Source organism: Zingiber officinale, chromosome 1A (genome assembly GCF_018446385.1).
Source record: "Zingiber officinale cultivar Zhangliang chromosome 1A, Zo_v1.1, whole genome shotgun sequence".
NCBI classification, from domain to species: domain Eukaryota; kingdom Viridiplantae; phylum Streptophyta; class Magnoliopsida; order Zingiberales; family Zingiberaceae; genus Zingiber; species Zingiber officinale.
Window position 1 is genome coordinate 191544466 of NC_055987.1, and position 13548 is coordinate 191558013.

General features: G+C 35.1%; 3 protein-coding genes across 5 annotated transcripts in view; 2 read left to right on the plus strand and 1 right to left on the minus strand.

Annotated features, from left to right (window-relative positions):
* LOC122038887 (proteasome adapter and scaffold protein ECM29-like) overlaps nucleotides 1–4020 on the plus strand; it is a 53097-nt gene extending 49077 nt beyond the window's left edge. For both annotated transcript variants that reach the window (XM_042598849.1, XM_042598850.1), the window contains 4 exons: nucleotides 1873–2031; nucleotides 2128–2234; nucleotides 2313–2372; nucleotides 3495–4020. In XM_042598849.1, the coding sequence (XP_042454783.1) occupies nucleotides 1873–2031; nucleotides 2128–2234; nucleotides 2313–2372; nucleotides 3495–3707 (539 nt within the window). In that variant the 3' untranslated portion in view covers nucleotides 3708–4020. The remainder of the gene's footprint in view (nucleotides 1–1872; nucleotides 2032–2127; nucleotides 2235–2312; nucleotides 2373–3494) is intronic.
* A 1780-nt stretch (nucleotides 4021–5800) lies between these two features.
* Nucleotides 5801–11520, minus strand: LOC122038888 (rhomboid-like protein 20). Its single transcript, XM_042598851.1, has 8 exons — nucleotides 11365–11520; nucleotides 11166–11266; nucleotides 9629–9769; nucleotides 9419–9485; nucleotides 7964–8112; nucleotides 7766–7867; nucleotides 7540–7665; nucleotides 5801–6197 (listed from the first exon to the last, which is right to left on the minus strand). The coding sequence occupies exons 1-8, from the start codon at nucleotides 11387–11389 to the stop codon at nucleotides 6024–6026; spliced, it is 885 nt and encodes a 294-aa protein (XP_042454785.1). The 5' UTR covers nucleotides 11390–11520; the 3' UTR covers nucleotides 5801–6023.
* Nucleotides 11521–11587: 67 nt separating this feature from the next.
* Nucleotides 11588–13469, plus strand: LOC122038890. Of its 2 annotated transcripts, none has more exons than XR_006127961.1 (2): nucleotides 11588–11925; nucleotides 11994–13469. XR_006127961.1 is itself a non-coding variant. In XM_042598853.1 (2 exons), the coding sequence occupies exons 1-2, from the start codon at nucleotides 11803–11805 to the stop codon at nucleotides 13221–13223; spliced, it is 183 nt and encodes a 60-aa protein (XP_042454787.1). In that variant the 5' UTR covers nucleotides 11598–11802; the 3' UTR covers nucleotides 13224–13469. The 2 variants fall into 2 exon arrangements, 1 of the variants encoding a protein (XP_042454787.1); XM_042598853.1 differs by having other exon boundaries at nucleotides 11598–11925; nucleotides 13164–13469.
* The last annotated feature ends 79 nt before the right edge of the window (nucleotides 13470–13548 follow it).

A 13548-nucleotide genomic window follows, 5' to 3' on the forward strand; every position in this document is an offset into this window, starting at 1 on the left:
ATTCATGGCCCACCATTTCACTTTTTGTAGGCCACATCACTTTATGTATCTATCTTTGAGTTTTTCCTTTAGATTTTTTCCTTGAGCAGATCATTTCTCTATTTGAAGTTCATCCAAGGAGAATGTTCATACCTATTACTGCAGAAATGTATGTCTGATAGCATATCATTTTTTTGGCTATTAGTTTAAAATTTTATTTTAATAATTGTAGAATTTGGGAAGGAAAATATTGTATTGTATTATAATAAAGGAATAATTACATGTATGCATAGGACTCAATATCGAAACCCTAAAACATAAAAAAACCAATGTGTGACTATACTCATTACACCAATCACTCTAATAACTAACAATAATAAATTTCCAAAAAAAATATGTTTCTAAATATAGCCACTGAACTGCTTTTATTCCTAGCATGGTTTGTTAATGTGGGATGCTAATATGCAAAAGTATATGAGCTATATATAACTAAACAATTATTGTCATCTCAATTATGTTATTGTGACTTCATGGAATCCATACATGGATTCCATGCAGTATGCGGTTTTCTTACAAATCTAGATGTGGCATTACATGCATTACCACACATGCATTAGCATAACTATACACTCTGGTTTCTTAATGTTAGCTGGAAACATGTAGATATCATGTGAACTCGGGGTGAGTTAACCCATTATTGTCAACTGCAATCATGGTTACATGACTCCCTTGCTATTGGGAGCCATAAGTGAGCTCATAAATTATTCTACTGTTTTACACATTGCTGTATTTTAATTATGATATATTGTTCTTCTGATTTGCTTACAAATGTAATCACTGTTATATCCATCATCTCATGGTTAAATAAGTTCAACTTCTATCCATTTTTGCGCCTTACTGTACCTTAGGATTTTTCGTCAATATTTAACTTTTTACTTGTGGTAGTTGACATGTAAAAAGAGAAGTGAAGTACTCAAAGATTGTTACCTGATTCAAGGAATTTACCTCTAATTAAAGCAGTTCATGAAAGCATACTAATTGGAGACATGAAGTCATGAGAAACATATGTCATGTGATTAGTACAATGCCTTCTACTCTGTCGAAGCAGAATGGTCAGAAACTGTGGGAGCTAGATCTGGAATAGTTCAATACTTGGCTTAGGAGATGATAAGAAAGGAACACCCCAAGTGTCTCTAGTTGGAGCAATTTAAGGACAACACAGGAGCTTGTTTAGAGGCTGATTCAGTTTCTTACAGAGATACATGATGCAAAAAAAGGTTGGAACCGCCAACCCAGCGGCCCCCTCACCCCGGCCCCACAAGTATGAGAGGGAGTAAATCACGGTGAATACGGGCCCAGTTATGACATGGCGGTCTTAGGTGTTTAGCACGGACAGATATTGATATTATCGCAATTGCTGCCGCAGACCTTCGACCTCCCGACTCATGATGCAAGAATACCATGTCATAACCGGCTGATCCCGCCCGTGGAGGCTTCTTACAGAGATACATGATAGCACGACAAGTGGCAATGATGAATAATATGGTGCAGGAAGAACTTCTGAAACAGGACTAGAAGTCACAGACATACAAAAGAGAAAAAAAAAAATGGGTAGACTCAGAATGTAGCGTCGACTGATATAAACAGAGTAACTCTAAGACTTGCATCTATCCTTTTTGAGATCTTGAGTATCCAAGGAATACATTTTTTAATAGACCAAATTGAAAAGCTCAAGTGCAAGAGTCTCTTAAAGCACCACAACTGATTGGGTTTCTGATTTTATAATTGTTAAATTTTACTTAATCAAGTTGTTCCTCTAAGTGTCGTGAAATTATTTTAGTTATTATGAAAAATCGTGCAGCTCAAGTTTACCTGTGAATTTTTTTCCCACAGGAGAAGATAAAATGGAAGAAACTTCAGTATCTCTCAATGAGGTTTTAGATTGTGTTGCATCTTGTATCCATGTAGCTCGCCTCCAGGATATTTTGAAGAATAGTACAAATTTGATTGAAGTGTTATCAATTTCTTTATCTCCTGGTTTAAATTGGTCAGGTACCTTCATATTTTGATATATGAAACCATGTTGATTCATCCAAAAGCATCTCTTAAAATTTTGATAAGTACTTCCGTTGCATTTTTGGTTTGCAGTCAAAATGTCTGTTTTCACTTCAATTAAAGAGTTGTGTTCAAAGCTTGATCATGTTTCTCACGGCATTCCTATTTCTTCCAACAATTCAACTCCATTTATTTTTGAGGTAACCTCTCCCCAGGTTTAGCAGTTGCAGTTTCTGAACTGTTTTATTTAATCTCATATTGGTTTTCTTTTACACCAGTTATTTCATTCTGTGGCACCAAAAGTTGTTGAATGTATTCATGTGGTGAAGATTTCTCAGGTATTTGTTTCCCCTCCTCCCCAACTATTGTTTGTCCTAAATGGTTTCTGCTAGGATCTGTAGATGAAAAAAATTTGTATAGTCAAGAAGCAAATGATAAGTAAAACATGTAAGCTCCCATCATCCCTTCTCCCATCGCCAACTAGAATTTCTAGTTCTGTCGTTACTTCTGTCCAACATGGTCTAGCCATTCCTTTTTATTATTGCCATATTTTTTTTTAATATGGCTTTTTTCCATCTTGCTCTTGATTGCTTATAAAACATTAGTATTTGAGTTCTAATTATTCTCTGATATATTTGCAATTTTTGAGATTGATGTTGTAGTAGTTTTCAATGTGTAACTAGCAACAAAATGGGTGAATAGGCATCCTTTTGTCACAGATCTCCAGGAAAACATATAAATTTAGTATGGAAAGCATTAATAAGCAATTATTGATTAACAAGAAGAATGCTCTTTTGACATTTCTCTCGGTTTCTGTATTTTTTTTTTCCTTTTTTTAAATCACTTTGTTATTAAAGAAACAGAAGGGATGTCAAATAACTAAATAACCGGATTTCATACCATGGGTCTCTGGACAATGTTTAGGTAGGGGTTTTCTTACTTGTATGAATTATTTGAAAATTTAAATATTATGGTGCAAAACAATCTGAAAACATGGTAGGTGTACACTCTGTCAACAACCTAGTTTCCCTCTCAAGCTGCAATGATATTAGAACAGACCATAGCATCGGTAACAAGCATTAGCATGAATCAGCATCTATACAAGACGAGCTTGATTTTTAGCCAAGGCCACTGTGTCAAAGTGGTAGGTATCTGTATACAGAAACAGCTAGTCAACTAAAACTAACCGTATCAACAGACCATAGCTATCGTATTTAGTATCAACTAACTGCCCATGCATCAATTATATGCTGATTCTTCAAGATTGAGGGCATTATTCAATTGCCTGAAATGTACATAGGTATAGCAAAGAGACAATAGAGAGAGCCCAAGCTATTATGAAGATAGATATTGGGATAAAAATAGTACTTTTAAAAAGTTAAGGCTCATTCGCATCCCTAATTGCCATCTTCTATTTTGATGACAATGACCTTTTTTTATTTGATCATGCTGTTTTTCAGGTACATGTCGCTGCTTCAGAGTGTTTATTGCAGATGATTGAACTCTATAGGGATACTCCCCCACATAATGAAGATATCCATTTCCTAGATGAGCTTTCTCATTTGTGTGAAATTGAGAAGACTGCACAAGCCAAGACATTGCTCAGACAATGCATCACAATTCTGGAAGATATCAAGTGCAGGACTACTTCCCCTACAAACAAAACATCATGAGAAGAATGTAAATTATTTTCCATGCCGTCAGAGACAAACACGTCTATTATTGCTCGTTAGCTGCCATTCTGCCAAGAATATAGCTGATCTGCTATGCTGGGATGTGCTTGCTCATCTTTTTACCCTGGAGGAAGATATATTTGGTTGCGTTATCACATTTAGTTGTTAGGTTACTTTAAATCAATGTATTATTATTCTATAAACCAAGTCATTACTAGACAGGCTTCTTTAGGTGCTTTCTTTCCTTAGCTCCTTAGAAAGCCAAATCTTTATTTAAGATATATATTCATTCGACAGTTTAAAATTAAACCGTTTAAATGAGGATGTGCTGTCCAAAATATCTAAACTTACAGTTTAAAGTGAGACTCATAATAATCTGTAAATTCAACTTAAGTTTCTTTTGAACGGGAGGTTATATTTATCAGATACGGATGAGTAAAAAATGGCATTGATCTGAAATAGAAAATCCAAACTGTAGATGTGTTCTTGGAGGCATAATACGTTACTGCATATTTGGGTCGGGCTATTAAAGTAATATATAAATACGTAAAGATATAAAATATTTGTTATATAATTGGTTTTGGCATAAACATGCTACCTAGTTAAGGTAGCAAAGAGGATTAAAATAATAACAAATGATTATATTGATTGTATTTTGTTCATATATATATATGTATATATATAGTTAGTTAGTTAGTTGATATTCTTCGTGATTCATGCTGTGTGACTGCCTAATTTTTTATTGTAGCAGTGTTTTGTCAGAATTTAAAAAACCCAAAATCACTTTCTCTATAAAAAAAAAAATCAAACATTTTGAACCCCCTTTGAACTCGGTTTCCTTCGGTGTGGCCTCATAGAGCCGCCGATCACTATCTTTACCGATCAACTCCTTCAGTGCCACATCGCCTTGTCGAGCTTGCCTATCGCCATTCATATGTAGTGTGCTCTCCCATGTACGTGTCTTAAATATTTTGTCACTCCATCCAAATGCTACAATTCCGTAGCAGATACAACATTGTGGTAGCTACGGTTCCATGTTGTAGCAGCTACGATTATATAGCTGCTACAAAACTCTTAGACCACGTTGTAGTACTCTAACTATTATAACGTGCTTAGATCAAACCAGTATATTGTAACAACTATAGAATCATAGTTGTTATAATATGCTTTGATTAGAACGTTGTAGTCTAATCGCATTGTAGCAGCTACGATTATGTAGTTGTTGCTACAACGTGGTGGCTGCTACAACATGGTAGGATCATCATATTGTAGTAGCTACAAAAAAAACTATTATAATATTCTGGTTAGCATACTCATTTATAATATTGTTTGAGAAAATTACTTTAAGAAAAATTATTAGAATGCTCTAGATTTTAAATTATTTAAATTACAATACTTAAACAATATCTTTAATTTCTGACAATGTGCATAATATATATAAGATAAATATATTTGAGTTTCTTATTGTCATGTATTATTTAAAGCGGATTGGTAAACCATTGTAGAGCCACTACTATTCTTAACAAACTTGAATGTGTTACAACCAGATTTAGTTGAGAACTTTAGATATAACATTTCCCATAGAAGAAAATGACGACGAGATACAATTATACATTCTCCAAATTATATATCATCGAAAACTAAAAATTAGAATGAAATTCTCATCAATAGATGATACATTTTCATACTATAACCAATATACACAAAAAGTAAAAATAAAAAGACAAATGAAGTTGTGTGAAAAATATCTATATGCTTTAAAAAATATATATAAATATTTTGATTTTAAAGAGCTATTTTTTTATATACTAATTATGAGACAGATAATAAAAGATACTTAAGGTTAGCAAGTCAACTTATACTTAAGGTTAGCAAGTCAACTTTTAACTCGTGTGTATATGTATGTGTATATATATATATATATATATATCAAAGGAGTAAATAACATGCACACTCATGTCTGATTCACTAGCGTTAAAATCCATCGGTTTCTATTTTTTTATTTTTAAAAAGTCTGCTTAATTCATCATGCGACTGATTTATTTTAGAGGATATAAATAATCCTTTTTAAAAAAAAAAAAATAGTGTACATATAATCCTAATAAAATAGAATGTCCATATATTTAATGAACACCATGATTTCACTGAGGAACCCACCTATCTATGCCATCACATCCTTTTTACAAAAACATCAGAAACAAGTTCTAAAACCCCTTGGGGCTTCCAAATACAAACAATAAGATTGAGTAAACTAAAGATCCGCTTCAACAATTTGTCCAGTTCAGAATGGAGATATTTTGGGCGAGAAAGATTATATCATCGCAATGATTGCGACTCTAGTAGGATGTTTGTTGCAACGTTGACATCATTTTCTGCATGTGTGAGCGCTCGCCTTGCAGAATCCCTGTCGAATCCCATAGAGACCAATGTTGCTATCGATGCCTCCGTTGAGTCAGAGTGATTGCGTTCTAGTTGAGAAGGATAACCACCCTGTAACCACACGGTAAACAATGACTTGGTTGGAAAATAAGACATGATCGATCAGCAAAGGAGAATATACTACAACTCATGGTCACTGAAACAATATCATATTGCTTGAACTTTAATTGAAAACACTACATGATACTTTTTGACATGGTTTAAAATTGCATTATGTGATAGCAAAACTAGCGAAATTTACTGTTCCTGCCCACACGTAGGATCGGAATTGTCGCTGGCACAGCACCATGGACCTCCGCATGGTTGCAGAGAATAATTTTTTTTAATAGTATCGATTTTATTATTTTTTATATGAATATAAATGTCCCATTTTATTTTATTTTTTTGCATCGGACCCTTCAAAATCTAGGGCCGGCCCTATCGAAATCGTATCATTCTAGTCTAGACCTAAACTTTGGTTGAGATTTTAAATCATGCTTTTTAACCACTAAATTTTAGGCTTTTGTCTTCCAGACTACATGGAAATGACTTGATGCCAAGATGGGATGTCAAAATTAGCCAACTCTTAGTGGGCTGCAAATTTTATAGTTAATTTGGATCAGATGAATAGCAATTCTATTCTATGGGAATTGCTTTGAACAAGGGTTGCTACTTCCTATAAAGAACAAACTCGTGGAATTGTTATTCTCTAGCTATCCCTCATTATTTTTTCCTACTCCATTCTTTAAGTGCATAATTTGAATAGCAGGGGAGGTCGAGCAGAGTTATTGAGCCATACAAACTAGACATGTCAAACAAACCAAGTGGATCATAGGGGCAAATTGGGATGAACAAGCAAACAAGGCTAGTCGGTCAAGCAGATTGACCAAGCAGATTGGGCATGCTCAACAAACAAGTGAACAAGACAAACCAAAGGAACTATTGTTTATTACTTAGCGAGATTTTATCATTACCGAGAGAAATTCTTTATTTATTACTTAAACATCTCTATAAATTAAATCTAACATAAGAATAAAATGATCCAAGGATAGAGATGCATATTCCAATTGTATCTCCAATTAATTCTCCATATCCTGAAATAACTATCATATTCCTTATTATTTTCATTTCATGAACCAGACATAGCATTAGAGTTATACTCCCATCTTTAGTAACTAATTTGCCAGCCAAAACAGTTAAGCTTCACTTAGACAACATTTTTCTTTCAAGCTCCAAGGCCTATACTTAATGGCATGTAAATCATTATAAGCTAAACTGTCTGACTCGGATGAATATGAATAAGTAATAAAACAATTGACATAAACACAAGTTTTCAGATGATGAACAAAATGAATTGTTCGAGAAATAGGACTAATCAACTCTCAATAAGCATTTTATGAGAATAGGTATTTACCTCCTCCATCTGATGGCCAGGATATGGTCGCGTATTCCCAGTAGCATTCCCTCTTGCCAAGATTGGTGATGAACCACTTGAGGGCAAGGGTAATCGTGAAAATACTGATAGAAATGCCTCTGGAAACTGGAAAACATTTGAACAAAATATATCCTTATGTATAACTGTAACATACAAAATGATGTAAAGAATTTCAAACTTATTGAAGAAATTTTGCATTATGGACCTTCAATTTGCGGATGCCAAGCACATTGAGGCGATATAAAGACCCAGCGAGCAAACCACATAAACCAGGTACTATGGATCGTTTCCAAGATGAGAAAAGGAGCTGAAGATAAATATTACAAATAACATATGCTCATTCAACATCAAGTTCAAAGTTAAATCATCTACAAAACAAGGAAAGTTAAATATTAAAACTCACCTGAAGGCCAGCTAAATATATCAATGATTTGTCAGTAAAGTTTAGCCCGAATACACGAAACCGGGATGAAACTGGAATGTCAAAGTAAAAGGGTAGAAAAGCAGCAAAAATAAGGCCATATGGTCCAGAAGCAAGTCTACTCAGCGTCTCTGCAATGAAGGGCCCCCAATCAAGATAAGAAGCATCAGTCAATACAGCAGCTCAAACAAGAAAAGTGCAAGTGTCTATTATTAATTTATTTTTTCTTAATATATATTTATGTGGGTGTATTCTTTAACAAGAGCTCAGAGTTAGAAAGACACTGATAAGGTTGATTTCTGAACACCAACAAGACCAATTACAGTCACAGGAAAACTCAGAAAAATATTCTTCAAAAAGAACATATGTTTCATATAGATTAGAGGTACCAAATTATGGAAATTATTGCAATCAAAACCACAGAAAAAGAAGCAATATCTGCAGGCAGATTTATTAACTAATGAAAGATTTATTCTATTAAATCTCTCATCCTCCCTATATGTAGTGTTTGAGTTTAATATATTCCACCCTTTTCAGGTGTATGCACTGTCAAATGAGTTTCATCTATTTTCTTGGACTCACAATCATTCACTATGAAATTCACTGCTAGCCAATTCCAGCATATACTTTCTATATATATATATATATATATATATGTGCTTTGGTTAATTTTTTTGGTGAAATTTCACAACTATATGGAAAAGTAAAAAAAAAAAAGAAAGAAAGAAAGAAAGGCTGTTCGATTTGCCAGATTATTCCAAGACCATTCTAAAGCAAAGTCACTTTAATTTTGGCATGGAAGGGGAGCCTTGGCGCAACGGTAAAGTTGTTGCTTTGTGACCAAAAGGTCACGGGTTCAAATCCTGGAAACAGCCTCTTGCAAAAAGCAGGGAAAGACTGCGTACAATGGATCCTTCCCCGGGACCCCGCATGGCGGGAGCTTCGTGCACCCAGCTGCCCTTTTTTTTTAAGCTATTAAGCTCTCTAAGCTAATGTCTTGTGCCAGCAGATCTAGAGGGTGGATGAATGCAATAAGGCTCTATAAAGGATTGCAGAATTCATCTTGTTGGCCTTTGATGTTGTAATCTATTTCACTTTTAAATTCATAAATTAAGCATGTCAACAAAAAAAAATTGGATCATTTGTTTCCAATTTCCTTACATTAATCAAACATGTAAGTTATACTTTTCAAGACTTTCAATAGCAATATAGTGATTCCATTTCCTACAATGAACCAAATGTGACCAAAAAGGGAATGATGATAGAAATATTTGTACTGAATCCTATAAATTCAAAGAGGAAATTGCCACTGAGAAATAAATTTATTCGACTAAAATAAAAGCAAAGAGAAAGAGAAGGAAAAAAAGAAATGTAAAAAATTGTTACCAGTTAAACAATAATGTTCCTAAAAAAAATGATGTCGCTGTCAGCGTTTACCTCTGAGGTATGCTAAAGCTAGAGCCTCCAGTATCAATGACAATAATATAGAAAATATTATGAAGATCTGCAGATCAATTATCAACAATAAGGCAATAAGGCAAGATGGTCAAAAAAAGAAAGATATAAACTATCATTTAAGTTGATGGTCTACAAAAAGCATGCTTCAAATTCCATAAATTAACAAGCAAGTTCACAAGGAATTCTTACCGTATGCTTATTGGAGCCTATTTGTCTCTCAAAGACCCTAAAATAATAAAGCAGGTAAAGGCCAAAAATCATCTCAGGTGTTGATGAGAAAGCAAAGGTGGAAGCAATGAGCTTCCATAGTGGGAACTTTCCAAATATGTCCTGCCATAGGAAATGTAGACAGGTTGAATAAACTTGAAAATATATTCAACAACATTACTAAGATCAGATTAATTTGAAAAGGGAAGATCTGTCAATAAAATGATATGAAAAATAATAATTGAATATTAGAAATATGATCAACAAAACAATATTAAAAGTCAAGACACATATAAAAAATATTCACAAAAAAGAGGAATAAGATAACATTCTAATTCTCATGTCGTTAGTGCTCCTTTGCCCATTAAATCAATCATAATGTTTCCTATGTCCTGGACTACACAGCTTCCTCTTCTACCAAATAGGAACATAATCAACAACCTCTTCACGAATTCATAAGTTAGAGATCAACTCAAGCTGCAGAATTTATAACATTAACCAACCACCCCTATCCGCTGAAAAGAGTGGAATTAGGTAAAGATACATGGTGTGATAACATTGACAATAAGTATCAACACAACCAAACCAGCATCATTTGGATCAAGCTAATAAGATAGGTTCTTGAATTTAAAACCTTATACCACCCTCTGTAGATCAAACTGATACACCAAGAATGCTGAAACAATAAAGAAAAACTACCAGCTTCTTCAAGTTGTAAAACCCATCCTTTTTATATCATATTAGGGGATGAATAAGGGTGCTTTGACCTATCCTTCTTTTCTGGATATCAAGACCTTTTATTTGTCTTTCTTTGACTCCCTCACTAAGGAACTTTAGGCCTTTGACTTGACAGAATTTTCCATCTCTCATGGTAGAAGCAATACAATGGGCACTAGCCCTATTCCCCTTCAAAGAGAACAAGATAAAAAACATAAAGAGATGCAAGATAAACATAAAGTGATTCCATGTATAACTAGTCAACGATGAGAATTCAAGCCTATATAATACAACGGCAAAGAATAAACAACAATCTGAACAAATTGTTGCCAGCAAAGTCTAAAAGTTAACAATCGTCATGAACTATTCTCCCAGTAGTGACAGTAACAACACACAAAATTTAACCTCAATTCTGATGCTCTACGTGCATCAAAAAAATTTCTCCAACAAGAAAACTCACTTCTCTACCAGCTCTTTACTCTCCCACATTTGCTGCTCTTGCTCACTTCCGAAGATGAAAACTTTGTACAACTAAGACAAAATATAAAAAGCACAAAAAAGCTCTCACAACCAGCCTGTTAGACCCAAACAACATGCCTGTTAGACCCAAGGCAGACCATGCGAGGCCACTTGCCCAAACCCAACAAGAAAAACTTATATCCAATTTCCAAATTCAAACAGAATGGAAAGATGAAAAAATTGCAATAGATGGCATAGAATTAAAGAGCCTTCAATAGCCACATAAAATAAATCCGGAAGAAGAAAAAAAACATTGAGATCCGCAAAAAAAAAAAGGGAAAACCTGATACGACAATCCGAGCCTGAGAGAACGACCCTGAACACCGGCCAGAACCGTGAGGAAAGCGCTCACGACCACGATTGTCTTCGTCACTGGAGCATTGTCTGCAGAACAGAAACGGAGGAGGGATTAAAACATAACGATCAAACTATCGACTAAACCGAATCGAGATCGTACAGGACGGGAGCGGAATAACGCTTACGAAACCCAGAAGGCCCGCCGTTCATCTTCCTCTATAGCGACGAAGAATCCGACGGAGGCGCCGAAGGAGAAACCTGCCGCAGAAAACTCCAGAGAATCGACGACGACGCTTCGTCCAGCGCGGATATGTCTTCTCGGGAATGAAACGTTATAATGCAAAAGGATGTTGATATATCGGCCGTTATTTATTACGCCACCAGGTCCCGGTATATAATTAAAAAGGCGCTTCCTGGTTAAAATTACGAGCCCTGCCCTAGACGCCGCCGTCCCTGATCCTCTCCTGCCGACTCTCTGCCGCCTCTCTCTCTCTCTCTCTCATGCCCTAGCGATAGACGCCGCCGTCCCTGATTCAGCTTTATGATCGACATTGGCTGCTTGTAGTCGCCATCGCAACGAAGAATTCTATTCGGTTGCAGGCGAAGGCGATAAAAAGTAGGAGATGCCTTATAGCGCGCGGCCGATGATGTCGCTTCTGGCGTTCACGGGGTTGAATTTGGTCCTCGTCAACACCATCTCTCCAGTCTACGACTTTGTCTGCTTTCTTCCCTATTGGGAACGTCGGGTATGCTCGCCTCCTTAAATTCTTCTTCTTTCTGTCAATTTTTTTGAAAGTTGATGTGTCTCGGCCAGGAAATCACTTAAGCGTTAGGTTGAACTCAAAATACAACAAGAAGGATCTGTGTATCCGAACTAATGCGTGCATCTTATCACTGAGAACAGTCTTTGTTATCCTAGTTGAAGAATTCAGTTTAAGGTCATACCTTCCACATTTCATTCAAAACTGTTCGGCATCATGCTATTCTTGTTATGAAGTACAAGCATTATTCAACTTCTTCGAAGAATTGAAATTGATAGGAGCAAAACATAAACTGATAATTGAGATAAGGATGAGGCTCAAATGGAGCACTTGGCCCCTGTTTTTATTAAAATTATGTTTTTATTCTTGTATCTAATTTGTTTTAGTATGAAATCCCTCGTCTAATTTGGATCAGTAATGATCCATCTTTTGTTTAGGGTTTAGATATCTTGGTAAATGAACTTGACATATTAGCTTGCAGTTTCTCATCTGCAGTGTAAAAATGTGGATTATCTAGACCTTGGATAGAAATTGAGTTCCTTTCAGGTAGAACATTAATCATTATATCCTAGTAATTAATGTTGATTAGAGCCATGATTTCCCCTCCGATGGCATCTCTAATCCTTCCTTATCCTTGGAATACCAAGAAGTTTTTCATCGCCTAGAAGGTGTTTTTTTTAACTTTATTTGGATTATTAGAGCAGTAAACCAATCAAGATGTGATTGGTGAAGCATTGCTCTTGACCATCTTTATTTTGTAGTTGAAAGTGGTCACAGAGTTACGGTGATTCAAAAAAGTTCAAGTAGGTTCAAGTACGCATCTTTGTTTGAAGATAGGATTTTTCTTATCATACAGTCCATACAATGTTATAGCATTCTTACAAGGACAGGTACCCCTATAGCTATAGCATTCTTAAAGTCTTCTATCTTTTTGTTTCCGTAAACTTATCAATCTTCATATGTTCTTACCTTATGTAATACAGAAAAAAACAATGATCATAATGATACCCCAACAATTCCGTCGTCCTTGCCGGGACTATCAATCGACAGAGTTTTAAAAGTAGCATGTTTAAGTTATTTTGAAAACACTAGATATTAAAAGTTCATATAGTTGCTAGCCAAATTTTAATACACATGCTTCCCAGAGTTAGATTGCAGAAAGTTGCATTAGCTATGTCATATATATATATCGCATACTTATTTTGCTCTCTTAACCTCTGTAGAGGGAACGACGGCTAAAGGAGCGCGAGGATGCTCTCCCAAAAGTTTCTCAAGAAACCTAGTTTCTTCTTGATTTGGAATGTGAAGAGAACTTGCATGCAAGTTTTAAAGATTGAACTCCTTGGAAGAGGCCTCTGTTCATGCCTAAATCTGAGGAGCATTTGTAACTATCGACATCAATTCCTATTTGGCGGTTCTAATTCTTGAATTAGGCCAAAATGTTAAGTAGGTTAATCCAGAAGCACACCGTTTCAAGTCTGTCAGAAGTGTAACACAATAAACTTTACATTAAGATTGAATTCTTATAATTATTTTTGTCAGAAACAAATAATAGATGATCAATTATTGATATGGCAAAAGAATTTAAGTATTTGTTTGATCCAAACT